This window comes from Penicillium antarcticum (genome assembly GCF_028974205.1).
Source record: "Penicillium antarcticum strain IBT 31339 chromosome Unknown utg000002l_segment0_segment0, whole genome shotgun sequence".
In the NCBI taxonomy this organism is placed as follows: domain Eukaryota; kingdom Fungi; phylum Ascomycota; class Eurotiomycetes; order Eurotiales; family Aspergillaceae; genus Penicillium; species Penicillium antarcticum.
This window is the reverse complement of record NW_026695300.1, coordinates 3,096,168-3,111,840: the sequence shown is the minus strand read 5'-3', so window position 1 is coordinate 3,111,840 and position 15,673 is coordinate 3,096,168. Positions and strand designations below refer to the sequence as shown.

Genomic DNA, 15,673 nt, shown 5'->3' with positions numbered 1-15,673 from the left:
AGCTTAAACATCAGCCACGTCGACCTCTCACCGGAACGCAGTACGACGCTTGCCAAGCAAGCGTTTTATTAGAAGTATCAATAGTCAAGCTTCTAGATCTATTCATTCCATGGCATTTGCCGGAGGCGGGATGGGATGGAAGTGTGAAAAAAAAAAAAAAAAAAAAAAAGAAAAGAAAAAGAAAAAAAGAAAAAAAGAAAAATAGAGGGGGAAAAAAGGAAAAAAAGGTCGGGATCCACCAGCCTCCACAGGGATTCTGGGATGAAAGGGAGAAATCCAGAGCAAATCTGGAATGGCCACGTCAAAGGGTTGAATTGAATTGTTTGTAAGTTTCATTGAAATTGGCTATAGTAATAGGGGGTTATCCCCTACCGAAGGGCCTGAACATTTTCCTATTTCCCCCTAGATTACTTTACCGATTACCTACATGTACATGTATGTATGTACAGTGACAGGGCTGATCAGGAGAAGATCAGAATGTTCCAAGGTTTCCAAACAGGCCTAAAGGGGACAATCGAGGAATATCCCCTGAGTTGTGGGGATGTTTCCAGAACAAGAGGCCCGAGGCCTTAACTCGAAACGGCCTAAAATTACGGTACAATAGAGTAAACAGCTGAAGCTGTGGTTTCGAATGTAAGTTTGGAGAAGATGTGAAGGAAATATAAAGGATATAACTTACGTTAAGTCGAGAATAAAAGGGATCTAAGAGCCGATCAAACCGGCTCCGGGAGATCTGTAAAGCGTAAGAGAGAGATTAAAGAAAATAAAATAAAAAGAAATAATGGAACCCTAAAATTTCTACAGGCCTAAGCCATCTTTTTGAGCCTCTGATATAAACCCCGTCTCTTCCTCCGCCTTGACCTCTAATTCTTGCTTTCTCCATCCCCCTTCTCCGACGTCATCGCCTTTGTCTCTTTGACTACTCCGTGTACCACACTACACTATCTCACACCAAACTACCACACCACACTACACACTACATACCATCACCATGTATTCATGCGCCAACTACCCCCGCGGATGCCGAGGCCGTGTCAACAGACAAGGCTCCAAGTGCTCTGACTGTGTAGTATGTTTACCTTTTGTCTATATTCTATTTTCGCTAGTATGATAGCTAACATACCTCAGTCTCTCAACTTGCGCCGCCCAGCATCAGCTTCTCCATTCGCCCAGCCGCGCGAGTACAAGCGCATGCTGCCCTCAGAGATCTTTGGCGAATCCTCAACCAAGGCGCCCGAGCCCCGAGTGTAAAGAGAAGCGCGCACTCCGGGACGGTCCAGAAAACCATTAACAGGTGTGATTTCGTCCTGCTGGCTGGGACCTGATCGATGATCTCCGGTCGTTCTTTGTCTACTTCTCTACTTTGTCTTTTGACCTCTGGTCATCTCTCTGCCTCTTTCTCTCTCTTCCCCCTCCCTCTCCACATCTCTCATATGCATCGCCGGGAGTTTCTTTGTCACATCTAACGACGGCGGCCATCTTTGCCATGAATTCTTGATTTGCCCCCTCCTCCCCACTTGATCCTCATCTCTTGATCGCGCATGACTGTCTTCCTCGTCCGCCGGGTCGGAGGGGAAGGATGTCCATTGCGCGGTTTCCCTTTTTCTCATACACCCCCCGAGAAACCCGGCATGCATGAACATGAATGTTCCGTCAACAGTTTCCATTTTCGCTCATTTGGGTTGATTTCGGGGGGACAAAGACCGGCTCTATCTGCCTTTTTTTCTTTTTTTGCATGGAGGATATATAGATCGCATTTTGCATGGATACCTATGGAACACATGGATCTGCCACTGGTGGGCAGTGGCGCTGATGCTGATGGGGGTTCTCCAGCTACCTACCCACCCTACAGGCGTAGGCACAGTGGAAATGGAAGTGACCTCCCATCATTCTTATTTTTATTGACTATTTCCTTGCGCATACGTGTGCTTGTGTGTTGATTTTTTCCTTGGCTCTGGTTTTTTTTTCGGTTATGCCCTGTTTTCCTTTTGTTCTTTTTACTTTGTGACGCCCATACCCACCCCTGTCTTTTTTTCTTACCTTATTATGTTCATGTCATACCATTTTCAGCTCCCTTAGTGCTAGATACCTTATTATTTTATTCTATTGTCTTTCTAAATAGCCATTGATGTCATCCTACCCAAGTTTCCACTAAAAGTCCAGATTAAAGTGAGGCTCAGCCCTGCAGATCTAAAACCGTTAGGAAAGTTACTTTCCTTCCCAGCCTCCGAAGCCAGAACCAGAACCAGAACAAACTGGGGCTGTGATCCTTTTGGCCCCCAATGCCAACCGGTTTCGGTTTCGAGTTCGACTCGCATTTCTATTTTCATAAACTTCAGCCGCATGAAACGATCCATCCATACTTGGAACATCGCTCGTGCACGCCCCGCCATTCCCATTCCCATTCCCATTCCCAGTCCCATCTTGAAGCCGTTTCATCCTACTAAGCATCAGCCCCGATCTGGTCTCCTTCCATATCCCCTGTCAAGTTCCATCTACCCAGCACGCTACCTGCGCTTGTTTTTGTTTTAGATGCTAGATCCTGGATCCTCGCCCGCATCTGTGGATCTGGATCTCTGTTGTCCCCTGTCCCTGGTCCTGGTGCCCCGTTACTAGCCCCCCTGGTTGCTGGCCCATGGCTTGAGCTGAATTGGTCCTCTTGACTGGTTTGTGGTTGGTCATGTCGCACACGGGTTAGGCAGAGGGATTCAAGACGGGATCTAGATCCGCAGTACATGTGCATGGATATGGACATGGCAACATTGTTCTTGTTGGTGCTTGGTGCTTAGTGCTTAGTGCTTAGGGCTACTGTCGATCTTTCTCAACGCTTTTTCCTTTTCTGGTCATTGTACTTGGATGCCGGGGATGTCTTTGAGGTTTGCTTGGCTTGTCTTGGCTGTGCCTAATGGGCTCCCCTACACTGATACTTGCACGCGCAGGTAGGCTTAGGCTTACGCTGACACTGCCTACTATCTACTGAACCTTTTTGTCCGGCTGTACGGGAGACGAACGGGGATACGGCCGCGGGATGGATCCGCACGGTGCAGGATCTACCGGGTCACATGGCCGGGAATCGAAAATCCAGACCCAGGGCTTTCGTGTTCGGAGAATAAATGAACACACACCGGGGCTGTAGAGAGGAGAATGTTACACCTGCAGCGCCGGTATCCGAGAGCAAACGGGGCGAGAAGAAAAAAAAGGGGGGGGGGGGGGGGGGTTGGGAGGAAGAAGGGAAACCCAACCTAATGGTGTCGATCGCTTGTTTCACAAACACAGAACCATATACAGATGCAGCTAACTTCGCATCCACCTGCCATTGATGTCCACATCTGAAACTATTGTGCTGATTATTGTTATAGGGAAAGAGAAGGAAGGGAGATATCCACAAAAGTGGCTGCCTGAAGCGCAATTATCGAGAAAGTCAGAGCCCAATGCTACAGCCCAAAAGCAGGGACAAAACGAGTAAAAGTGGATATCAGTTAGAGACATTCCACTATTCTGACAGATGAGATGTAAAACAAGGTGGAGCTAAATGCGTCTAGTGTCTAGCGTGTCTTCTAGCTGGTTCTGCCAGGCTTCTGTGCTGTTGCTGCATATGAATTAAACCCAGCCCCTTTTCTACCTTCGGTATTTCTTGCCTGCTTTGTGTCAGCCACAGCAATCGATCGTCCGTTGTTTCAGGGTAGAAACTGTGGGGATTGTGCCACGCCTCCACTACGGGATGTCTCTCCCGTTTTTTTTTTCTCTCTTCTAGAAGGGTTTGAGGAACTGTGGCTGTTCCCCTGGATCTCGTATTGGTATTACTCTCGAACGTAACAGAATTCAAGGGAATCTACCGGAACAGATGATCCGAAATGACTTCATGAATCCTGAATGGCTCTCTCAATGTATGAAATTACAGCACATGCATGAATGTATCTAAATTAAATTAACTAAGTTATAGCGGGCGCATACATGCGACAACGTGTGCAAGACAAAATCCTGTCAAGCTGCCAACCATGGAAAAACTTCACATCAAATCTCGTATCCGCGAAATCCGGCTCCATAAGATGTGGATAACCTCACCATCCGCTTAATAAGTACAAGAATCGGTCCAATCTATCCACAACAAAATACGAGCAACAACCCAACTCAATCTAACCGCTCCTCTGGGATCCCCCCCCCCCATTACCGTTTGTAAATTGATCGGCGCATGAACCTAGATCTGATACAAGTGTCAACCAAATTGCAAGCAATTACTTCACAAATTACAGATAGCCGAAAACATCCAATCCCATCTCAGCTGTTGATTGTCACATCCGAATATCCGATCCGAGTCTGGAACACGATCCTGTTCTTGTCGGGTCGAAGCGCAAAACGGCTTTCACTTTAATCCCGGTGTGTCCGTGTCCGTGTCCGTGTCCAGTAGTTTGGATCGCTGGTCTCTGGTTTTTCGTCTCTTACTTCTGTTTGGATCGTGGCGGGGATCCTGTAATTTCGGGTTTCGGTTTGGGCGGTTGCGTGTGACGCGGCACTGGACGGGGATTTCTGTGTTGGGGACGAAGTAATTTTGTTGCTATGTTATGCAGCTGGGTAGATGGATTTTGAGATGCTGGTATGGATCTGGTGAGTCCGAGGGGCTGGTAAGTGCTTGATCGATCTGCTAGAAGTTATCCATTCTGATGTTTCTTCCGTTTTTGAAGTTAGTCGGGTGGTGTTTTTGAGGCTTACGGCTAGGTCGGTCTATTGAAGGTACCAAGAATGGGATCTTGTTTTGGGTGGTTTTTGAGTATCCTCGTGATTCATTTTTACTTTTTGCTACTGAGGGCTAGATCGATGATTCTTTTTTTTCTTTTTCCGGGTTCGTATGGAGCAGACAGTTACCCATTTCCTAGCATCTGCCGGCATACCCACTCCGCAGTCTTCGTATGCAGGGTCCAATCTCGCTTGTCTTCTAGTGCTTCGTTGGTTGCCTCAATTTCGGGATGGCATGCTTTTCCTAGTTCCTCGAAAATGACAATCTGATCTCGCATGTGTCGGTCTAGGCATGGCTCGCTACCGGGGGGCTTGTGTCATCTAGATATGGCCTCTCATTCGAGATCTCTTCAATGAACCCATCCACACATCGACCAACCAGACTCTTGATCCCGTAAGCATCTGCTTCAGGTCGAGAATGAGAACTTGACGGCTGTTGCTTTCCTCTGTGCCTTGCTTTTCTCCTTTGGTCGAATGGATCTTTGGGTATACTACCCAGAGCATCATGTCCTATCCTGAAGCCTGAAAAGGTATGGGCCACAAGCAGGATGTATACATGACTGCGGTGGCTTGTGGGTTCCGATGTGTGGATCTCAATGGGAACCGGTCTGTCATCGGCAAAATCTCTAGCAATGTCGTCCTCTTCTGGATTGGAAGTCGAGGCCTGAGCAAATGTAGACGGATTCAACTTCTTTAGTGCACGGCGCAGGGTCTTTTGAACAACTTGCTCGATAAACTGACGAGCAGTAATCCCGCCCTCTCCCGCATTGATGGCTGGTGAATCTGGTGCTAGTATTGTAATATCAATCTTCGTGATTCCCCCACACTTGTGGTCCATGAGATTGATCCGAGGAAACCCAGAGATTGCAGACTGTGACTCTGTTCTCTGCACTTCGTCCGAAGCATCTTGATTCTCAAGTGGATGAATGAGGAATTGTATTGATCCTAGCTCAACCGGCCCTGATGACCAGCCACGCTTGTGAAGGAGGATGAAAAGAGGAGGTAGCCCAAGCCTAGCATAATTGGGTACAAGGACTTGTGTTGCATAGTCGTATGATGGTGAGAATGCTGCATTTGTTCCACCCGTGATTGTGACTGTGATAAATGGAGCTGCTGCCTTCGATCCAACATGAAGTAGGTATGGATAGAGAGCTTGGAAGACAAGGAAGATGGCCCCTGCTGTCGGGAGGCGAATGTCGTATTCAGACTGCACCTCAACTTGGGATAAATCAACCAATGGTCCGTTGGTTGACTGTGAGTGTTCTGGAGTGATGTTCAAGAACTCGGAGCCGATAACATTGCCCGAAACTTTGCTGTCGCTGATCTCGCCTAGCAACTTGACCGCTGCGACATGAGATCCTTTCAATCCTTTCTTTCCCTGGCGGTTTCCGCGAACATGATCGATGCTGACTGGTCGGCTGGTCAATGTCGACAGTGCTAGCGCAATGCGGACTAGCTGGCCACCTCCTTCTAGGGTTCGTCCGTTCAAGTTGACGTGATTCTGTTTCGTGATTGCTCGGGGTTGCGCCATTTTGGGACTCAACTGTAGTCGAATATCCTGGCGTCTGTACTGTAAGCCACTCGAATTTTATTATATACTTAATGGATAGCTCTCATGATGGATCGTAACTCACAGCCTCAGCTTGAGTCAGAATGCGTCAAAAATACGTGTCTTGGCGTGACTCATGGCGCTTAAAGAGGGCGCTAAGCTTTGCAATGCGACTAGATGACCTTCTGGACATCAATGATGAACTACAGTAGATTGTGAAAATTGTGGGCTTTGGACTGGGAAGTGTAAACAGAGACGAAGTCGCTCCTGCTATTTACCATGGCTCCTTCCATAGTTGCTCTGGCCTTGCCATTATCCCGGCTTCCACTAATCGCATAATTCTCTTCACATCTCCCACATCAGAATTTATACCCTACAGACTTTTGAAACATGTTTTCTTCATCCATTACACGGAACCGACTGCGAAGATCCATGTCGAGCCGCTCAATCCGCAAACCACGGCGAGTCCCAGAGCCCGAGATCGTGAACCACGATGTCTCCATGCTTCAAGCAACTGCAGCAGCATCACGGGCAATGCGTGGAAGGGATAGGTCGTCCCAAGAGTCAAAGACCTCATACGATCGTCTGGGTGGTCCTGCGAACATCGCCATTCCTCGAAGACGCCCCGGATCAAGCCTTCGGTATGCAGAGAATGGGACTCAGGGAAGCTTCCCAGCATTTGCAACCCCACTTCAATCTACAGAAAGAGGCAGTGGAGTTTGCCAGGCTTCGCGGGGCGATGATTCTGCTGTTCTTCCACCGATCACAGAGTTCAAGGGTCTTGATGGGCGCAACAGCTCTGTTCCTTCTTCATATCGTCGGCTGCGCAAAGCCAAATCAATGTTCTCGACCAGGCAGCGAACTTCACGGACCCCGTATGGAGTGCCAGCACTCCCCTGTGGTGATCCCTCCGATCCTGAACGGAGTCCCGGGTTTCACCTGCCACGAACAATGAGACGCACGATGTCATTCCTGAACGGAAGTGGTCAATTACAAGCTGACCAAGATGCCAAGATCCACGATGAATCTCTTCGCCTGGCCCGAAGCCAATTCAACCTCGAGTTCGAGGACGTGGGAATCCAGACTCGTCGGTCGTCCTTCTTGCTCAGGCGCAGGAGGGAGCACAGGCCGTTCCGAAAGACATTCCGTGCCACGAGTGAGGGTGGCACTGACCAGGACACTGGAGGTCCTCGCAACAAGTCTCGAAGTATCTCGAGTTCCATCAAAACCCGGTTCAAGCGGGTGTTTGGATTTTCCAAGATGCCAGAAGAATCAGCCTCACAGGCCGACACCAAGTACGCCGAGCCTTCCAAGGCAACACACATTGCAGCAGGATCGCAGGATCGTTCTCGTCGCGAAAGCGAAGAAACGCAGCGCTACATCGCCCCCAGTCCTTCCCTGGATATGCCCTATGCTCCCAGCTGTGATAGCATTTACACTGGCAAGTCTCGAGTTACCAGTTGGGCTGACTCCAGCATGGCGGACACCGTTACTACCAGGAAACCTGGGCACCGCCGATCCCTCTCCTATATCAGAGAAGATGGCGACTTGGATCAGATGATGTCTGCAAGCGACATGAGAGACTCTGGGAGTCAGTTTCCTTTGGGTGTGAGATCAGATTCTCGTCGATTGGGAGTTGTGGACAGCCATGACCTGTACTCTGCTTTGATCGAACAAATGGGTCGAAATGCTCTTTCAAACCCCAATGAAGGAATCGTTTTCGGGTCTATGCCAGAGCATTCTGTCATCCCAGAACGGACTACTTCGGTGTACTCTCAACGCGGTAAACGCAGTGTCCGCCGTGTTCCAAGCGAGGAATCCTCGACCTCGCTCAAGTCATTCGCAACAGCACGCGGTGGTGATCAGTCAAGCCCTCGCACGTATTGCCCACATCTGAGCCGATCTTTTGTTCCTATGCAGACTTCCTGGGGGATGACTGTTCATGCAGCAAGTCAACATGTCAAAGACAAATCCCCGCGTTCAATGTACGCTGCAGGTGAGGGATCCGAGGATGACGACGGCAGCATCATCATTGCCCAATTCGGGGTTTCAAAAAGAGATGTGATGTCTCCGAGTGTTTATTCCCGGTCCACCAGTGGAAATACTCCTACAAATGCTGACAGCACTGATTTACTTGACACGCTAGACTTACACAATGGACCTGGAACAGCAACAATCTTTGCTCCACAGCGAACTACTTACAGCTCACCGAAGCGATCTGCTCGTATTGCATCTTCCAGGACTCATATCAAGCCCAGTGCTGATTGGCAGCAATGGATAAGCTCCCAAATTGACAGGATTGAGCAGGCAAGCCCCACGAGGGAACACGTCAGGGAAGATGCGCAATTCCAAGATGATGACGAGTACTTTACCAATTTAGCCCACCAAACCCCCATTCCTAAACCGGTGCCAACAAGCTTGCTAAATGATCCAACCAGCCAGATTTATGCCGAACACAAATCTTCGGCTGAAATCAGAGTCCCATCACAAGGCAATTTCTCCCGTCCTTTCGGGCAAGCTTCCAACATGGGGACTATCTTGGCATCGCAGAAGTTCGATTCAGGAAACACGGCACAGACTCACTCAAGCACCCCAGCTACTGGTACAGTCGCCATGTCTAATGAAAACGCTTCGCCCAAGTCTAGCCAAATTGCTCAGGATGAGATGCTGTCGCCAATCCGGATCAGATCCAGCAACATGCAGCCCCCAGAGTCCCCAACCCCCGAGCGGACCGGAGCTAAGCGATCTTGGACTCAAGAGCAGCACCGACGGTACTCTGCCAGGCGTCCACCAATTGCGCAGGATGGCAAGCCTGGTCAGTTCCGGTCCATGCGCAACCAACGAGATACCCGTGGTAATAACGAGAATTTAAAACATCAACATGAGTTCAGTGACATGATGGAGAACTATCACCTTCGGGACATTCACTCTACCATCTCAAACAAGCGCATGGTGGATATGTTTTTGGATAGTCGACGCCATCAGATGGGTGGAGCAACTGATTACAAGACATCAACCGAGGCTTTTATTTGAACATGAATCAGTCAAACAGCATGGTATTTGATTAACTTTCGGCAGTTTTCCTTTGTGTTTAATTTGTTATATTCTTCCTGTCCTGTATACGGAGTTTCTACTCTTGCACCTTTACTTGAGATAGGTATATGCAGCATGAATCAATCAATTATCATTACAACGGCTTTACTGTGGTCAAAGAATAAATGTCAATATGCACATCCTTCATAGACAAGCAAACTTGTATAGAAGTGTGCAAAAGAAAGGTTCAAAAAAAGAAACTCTCCCTCGGGGAATCGAACCCCGGTCTCCCGCGCTTATCGGTGTTAATGACAAGCGGAAATCATCACCACTAGACCAAGGAAGATTGACTGACCGAGTTACTGCTCGACCACTTGGCTTGTTGATGTTTACAAATGGAATTTCTGATGTTATGTTGGTGAAAACCATATTGCATATTGCATATTCTTTTGTACTAACGGCTGCCTCTATCGCGGCTTTTTTTACGCATCTTACCAACGATATCGTTCTACAATCTGTCTTGAGTGCTGCTGATACCTTATTCCTAATATTTGACGATTATTCTAGGTATGTTCGCTCAATAATTTTGAAATTTGTCGTAATATATATATTGCTTGTCTGAGCCCCAGATTTGTGGCAAGAAAAAGTAACAGTGTCAATATGTCAAAAGTAATTACAGTTTCCACATGTATATCCATGCATCAATTACTTCAAATCCGTACATGTATATACTGTTCCCTAAGCCGCCATACGCTCAACTCGAAGCTGCAGCTCCTTGACCAAATCGATTCCAACCTGGGTAGACTCATCCAGGCTCTCATCCGGCAAACCAAGAAGCTCATTCTGCGCCTTGGCCGCGAGATCACTAGAAAGATCCTGGTAAAAAGCCCTCGCATACAGCATCTTACTAAATCCAGCCATATTACCCGTCCTCACTTGCGCCAGACCATCCTCGTATCGCTTCTTGGTATCCTCGCGGGTAATAGTCCAATCGGCGTCAGTGGTGCCAGTGACACGCTTAACGCTCCCAAACATATCATTTTGACAGACCTCAAAGCTCTTAACGTACACGCCCTTGTTGAAGAATGTCGACAAAGTAAGGCTGTTATCATTTTCATCATCGGGAAGCTCATTAAGGCTCAGGACCTTGGCCACGGCGCGCCCAACCTGCCTCAACGTCGATGTCGAGTTCTTGGTGTTGCCATCGTCATAGAGTGTCAGGGAACGCTTGTCAAAATCGAACCCAAAACGTGAATCTCCGCCCGCCAAGCTGTAATCGTACCAGAAGCCACAGCACACGGTGATCCACTGCATGCCGAGTCTCTCAATCTCGTCCCTGTTAGCCTTGGCTATGGGGCCTAGCATTGTGTCTTCGCCGAGTTTGATGTCGTCAATGTCGCTGGCATATCCGTTAGGCATGACGTAGGGAATACCGGCCTTGGAGGCTGCCTGGACGAGCTTGCTGTGGGTGTCGCGGGGTGCGGTGGGGGCCATGGTTATAATAAAGAATTGCTGGTTCTTGAGGGCGGCAATAATGGTGGCTTCATCATTGTAGTCGACTGAAGCGACTAGGACGCCCTTGGGGAGTCTATTACTGCTGTCTTTGCGGGAAAGAGCTGTGACTGTGTGTCTTCCGGTTGCCAGAAGGGCGTTGGCAATATGTGATCCAATGATACCCCCAGCCTAAGGGAGTTTGTTAGGTTTACTGTATACTTGGTGTTAAGGAGCTTTGCTTACGCCCACAATGGCCACTCTTTCGATAGTATTCTTAAAGCCGACGGACTGGTTTTTGGCGAACTTGGGCATTTTGGTCGAGGTGTTTAAGCTTGAGAGTGGTAAGTGTCTGGCTATCCCTGAAGCAGGGGATGCCCGTCTATTTATACATTTCAGACCCAGCCTCGAGAGCTGTAGTTCTAGGTCCGCTCCATCTCAGCCTTGTAATATCGCCGCAGTAGCCGCACGCATTGGGTCCGCTGAAACCCCCCGATAGGCCAGTGCGGCGGTAAGGGATTAAGTCCGCAACGGCCGCACATAAAGCCGCACAAGGCGCATGGCATTGATGATTCACTTACGATCGGACTGGCGGAACTCCGAGCATGTCTTCAACCTCCAGAATGGTATATCTAGAGGTCAGGACCGAATATGGGTACAAATGGCTCGATGAAGAATTGATCCCAGTTCACCTCCCAATACATATCTGGCACCGCAGTGTTGGTCACGGATTCCGGCGGTGGAAGAAAGAATTCATAGGCCCCCTCGACAGCTTCCAGCTGAGCAAGTTCCCTTCGCTTCTTTGCCATATTAAGGCCAAGTAGATACCGCGCCATCGACAACGCCTCACGTGTTAGTGCTGTATCGGCAGCCTTGACAAGGTTCTCCAAGCCCCTGAACGCGGTGCCAATGTGGACGGAGGCCGCCGGCGTGTCAATAGCCAACAGGATGCAGGTATACTGGAAGACGCTACCGATGACGTTCCAGAACAGACGACCCTGGCTAGCTTGCTGCTCAGCCGCTTCCACTGCGGCGTTGCCGCTATCAATGACCAGTTTAATGATATCGTCCGGTATGTAGGTCTTGAGCTGGTAGAGTCGTCGATAGAAGCAAAACGCAATGTCCGCTTTAGTCATCACCAGAAACGGATGGGTGAATTGGAGCTTATCTAGCGCTTTAAAACGCTTGAATAGCTCCTCACCCGGAGTTGGAGGCTGCAATTCGAGCTGGAACGGAGAATTGGGCGATGGAATGATTTGGACCAGTTGTACGAACTGATCAGCAATGGAACCTGGCATCGAGATGATAGGCTGGCAAGTCACGGCCCGAAATCCTACAGGCGAACGGTCGTACTCATAGGATAACATGTGATGCCCGGCCCACGAGATCCAGAAAATTCTCCTCAGCCGGTCCGCATCATGTCCAAGGACAGCGGCGCCAGCAATGGACGCTATCTTCTTGATGTTCTCTTCCTCGTGAAGCCCTATCGCTTCACAGAGGTGCATTTGCGTGCACGAAGCAATCCAAGCATTGCTGGGCCGGGTCGTTGCCCGTAGGTACAGCACTCGCATGCCCCATGCGACGATGTGGTCGATACCGTGCAAACGCATGGAGGCCGGATCATCGAGGATGGCTTTGGCGTACTGCACCAGGTCAGACTCCCGCGGATGTCTACTAGGAGACAGGAACGAGCCGAGAGCAGCGACGCCGGCGGCCACGGCGGCAAAGGCGACCGCATCACTGCCCGAACTCTGGTAGTAATCTCGACATCGTCGGGCGTAGTTTCTGGGGTCCATCACGTCGCCGATGGGGCCCAATACCGAGAAGTACGCACCCGAGAAGAAGCCAAGGTCTTCCTCCGAGATGAGGTCTCCCAGAAATTCGTGAGCATTGGATGCCTCCTCGGGGCGAATGCCAAAGTTGTAAGCGAACGATCGCATCTTTGGAGGGTTGTCGGAACCAAGAGCCACACCCAGGATATGCGGAAATGCCATGGCCGCCGATCCCCCGGAGTATCTGAATTTCTGCTCGTCGAAGATGCCCGGGGACGCGCCGGTCACGACGGTGGGACTCTTTGTCGACGAGCCGTCGCCTTCGCGGCGGTCTTGCTCTACATGGGACTGGCTGCTCGGACTGCGGTCTATGGCGGCTCGACGACTCGTCAGACGACTTTCACCGTCGAGGCTGACGCGTTTGGCTGGAGGCGGAATAGATACGCCGCAAGTAGTACCAGCGGTGTTGTCGTCGGTGTATCTGCAGTTGTATCCGTAGGTGGTGCACATGCCACAAGGATACATGGTGTCGCATTTTCGCTTGCGCTGATGGCAAGGAATGCATGCCCTCATCGCACGCTTGCGCTTGGCTTTTGTCGTCGACATGACTGGCAAGAAGTTATGAGCTTCAAAGCTGACTGCTGTGTGACTAGAACTGTAGTAGAGTTGATCTTCTGGCCAGCATCTCGGGGCCCTTTTGCGATACAAAGGTCAACAGGACCATTTCCCATCCACGGCTTTTGTAGAGCCCAAGACCTATTAAAATGACACGTCGGATCCCTGATGCAAACCTAGGTACGGACTCCACTCTCCGCTTAGTCAAATAGTCGGCAAAGCGAATGGCGAGACGAAAGCGCTGATGGAGCATACAATCACAGCTAGCTACGCTTCCCGCCATGGGCTGAGCCCGATATCACAGGACTGTAGACACATATACAATAGTGGCCATAAGTGTTTTCCCAAACCCCCATATTTATTATGATCCAAATGACACACCCGAGGCGCTGGGAAAGGGCCAAAAAAAGCAAGCCTGAGTTAGATCACAAATAATGCATACAATGGCATAACGTTACTCACTTCGAGGATTTGCAAGAACTGGTCCAATACTTCATAGCACCGTGAACAAAGTTATGACCCCTATTGTATGAACCCAAAGTAACAAAATAATCACACAAGCCCTTCGTTTACCTGATTCAAAAAAGAAAAACGACACATTCCATTATTTGCGTATATGGATAGGTAGGTATGTAGTCATTGCCCCGATACTCAAAGAACAAAAAACCCAGATTCGATCTCACCATTTTGCATTTTCGTATCCTAGCCCCCAAGGTATCATGTAATTTTCCAATCACTCAACATAATTCGCAGGGAAGAATCCCTTCTGCCCCCTCAACTCACCTTCCCACCAATCATCCGTACTATCAGATTTCTGAACAATGCGAATTTGATCACCTTCGCGGAAAACCAAATCATCACCACCCTGCCCACCGAAATCATATAGTGCGGTTACAAAGGTCGCAGCACGCTTGGGAGGGGGCGGTGGAGGACGCTTCTTCTTTGCAGCGATTGCAGTGGCCGTATCCATGGGTGTTCCGCCCCTCGGCGAGGCTGACGCCGAAGACTGGAAGTAATCTATGTTGGGACCAGCGGGTGCGAACTGCATGACGCCCTGCGGCATGGGCTTCGCTGGCATGGATGCTGGTGGGGTAGGCATGAAGGAATCACCGCCTGTGGAGAGGGGTGTTGTGGCACCAGAGCTGGAGACTGTTACGTTGTGATGGGTTGTAGTTGATAGAGGAGGCGAGGGCGAGTCTTCGGGGACGCAAGAGTTGGGTCCTAGGTTTGGGGTTGGGGCTGTTGATCCCTTGCGAATTGAGAGGGTTGATAGTGAGGAGGCGGTGCTTCCTTTGCGGTCGCCTATCGAGGGCCGTTTGCCGTTTTGCTGGTCGGCTGATGCTTTGCGGAGGGCTTTGCCTTGTTGGAGGCAGCCGAAGCTTTCGATATGCGACTGGATAGGGTTGTAGGCGTATTCCCAGTCTTGGACGATTTGATCCATTGGCGGAGGAGGAGAGGTGAAGCCTTCTTCTTCGCAGTAGGTGTGTAGGACTGTGTAGTAGTGTGCTAGCATACGGTTTTGGATCTCGACTTGGGCTTCCAGGAGGTATGGAGTCAAAGAGAAGACCAGAGAGATTAGGGTTGGGAGGCGTTGGCGAAGGTCATCGTCGGCTGCTTGGTAAACCTGGCATATGGTTAGTACTTTGAGTTATCTTGGTGTGAGGCTTTTTATCTGCGTACCACTTTCGCATTGGCAAGCTCCGTCTCTGCTTTGGCTAGGTTCATATTGTCGCGATCGGAGCGCTTGGGCTTTTTCAAGAGGCCATCAACACGGCCTTGGAAGCGTTCAAAGTCAGCCTAATAATTTGAGAAATTAGCATTCACAGTCCAACCAAATACAGGCTATTACCTACCTTCTTATCATTGCGCTTCTTGATTGTCTTCTTCATGGGCAGCAAGGATTCCTTGGCATGAGCAGCTGGCCGCGTCATGCGATCCTCGACAGCATTGAGCTCTTCCAGCAGATCAGTCCGCAGTTCATCATATTCTTTGCGTAGTCGATTTGTCCGAGCTAGCCTGACTGGGTCTGTTTCCACCGGGTTGTGGTTGGACGGGGTTTCTGAGGAGCCGATAATAGGACCGTAGAGCCCGTCGAACTCATCAATCATTCGACTCTGGTATGTTGCGATAGAGACCCAAGTATCACGCCAGGCTTTGGTGGAGTCCACGATCTGATAAAGTAATGGGGGTTAGAGCATGCGAACGCGCGTCCGAGGAATATGGATGCCTACCTTGCCCAGGAGCATATCAGCATCGTCAAAGTCCTTCAACAACACAGCAATCTGGCTGTCATCTGCTGATTGCTTGGTTGTCATGCGCCCAAAGCGCCTTTGCATGTTCTGCATTCTGGGGAGCTTCCACGTAATGAGTGGGGAAGCGGGTTGGAAGCGGGTTGAAGGCGGGGAGAGATTGGAGTAATAGTTGACCACGGAGTACAGAGTACTACCACACAATGATCTGACAAGATTTGACAGACTCA

The 15,673-nt window shown here is 49.7% G+C and overlaps 6 protein-coding genes across 6 annotated transcripts; 2 read left to right on the top strand and 4 right to left on the bottom strand.

The window, feature by feature from the left end:
- Positions 1-991: 991 nt before the first annotated feature.
- On the top strand, positions 992-1,251 carry N7508_002145 (uncharacterized protein; the record flags this gene model as incomplete). Its single annotated transcript, XM_058460211.1, has 2 exons — positions 992-1,069; positions 1,129-1,251. 2 exons carry the CDS (start codon positions 992-994, stop codon positions 1,249-1,251), a joined length of 201 nt encoding a protein of 66 aa, XP_058323743.1.
- A 3,769-nt stretch (positions 1,252-5,020) lies between these two features.
- Positions 5,021-6,265, bottom strand: N7508_002144 (putative RNA 3'-terminal phosphate cyclase; the record flags this gene model as incomplete). Its single annotated transcript, XM_058460210.1, has 1 exon — positions 5,021-6,265. The coding sequence occupies one exon, from the start codon at positions 6,263-6,265 to the stop codon at positions 5,021-5,023; it is 1,245 nt and encodes a 414-aa protein (XP_058323742.1).
- A 450-nt stretch (positions 6,266-6,715) lies between these two features.
- Positions 6,716-9,316, top strand: N7508_002143 (uncharacterized protein; the record flags this gene model as incomplete). The annotated part of the gene is made up of 1 exon (XM_058460209.1): positions 6,716-9,316. The coding sequence occupies one exon, from the start codon at positions 6,716-6,718 to the stop codon at positions 9,314-9,316; it is 2,601 nt and encodes an 866-aa protein (XP_058323741.1).
- Positions 9,317-10,054: 738 nt separating this feature from the next.
- On the bottom strand, positions 10,055-11,122 carry N7508_002142 (aromatic alcohol reductase; the record flags this gene model as incomplete). The annotated part of the gene is made up of 2 exons (XM_058460208.1): positions 10,055-10,999; positions 11,054-11,122. 2 exons carry the CDS (start codon positions 11,120-11,122, stop codon positions 10,055-10,057), a joined length of 1,014 nt encoding a protein of 337 aa, XP_058323740.1.
- A 317-nt stretch (positions 11,123-11,439) lies between these two features.
- On the bottom strand, positions 11,440-13,185 carry N7508_002141 (C6 zinc finger domain protein; the record flags this gene model as incomplete). The annotated part of the gene is made up of 1 exon (XM_058460207.1): positions 11,440-13,185. The coding sequence occupies one exon, from the start codon at positions 13,183-13,185 to the stop codon at positions 11,440-11,442; it is 1,746 nt and encodes a 581-aa protein (XP_058323739.1).
- Positions 13,186-13,927: 742 nt separating this feature from the next.
- N7508_002140 (BAR and SH3 domain-containing protein) lies at positions 13,928-15,539 on the bottom strand (the record flags this gene model as incomplete). The annotated part of the gene is made up of 4 exons (XM_058460206.1): positions 13,928-14,818; positions 14,875-14,991; positions 15,048-15,365; positions 15,426-15,539. The coding sequence occupies 4 exons, from the start codon at positions 15,537-15,539 to the stop codon at positions 13,928-13,930; spliced, it is 1,440 nt and encodes a 479-aa protein (XP_058323738.1).
- Positions 15,540-15,673: the final 134 nt, after the last annotated feature.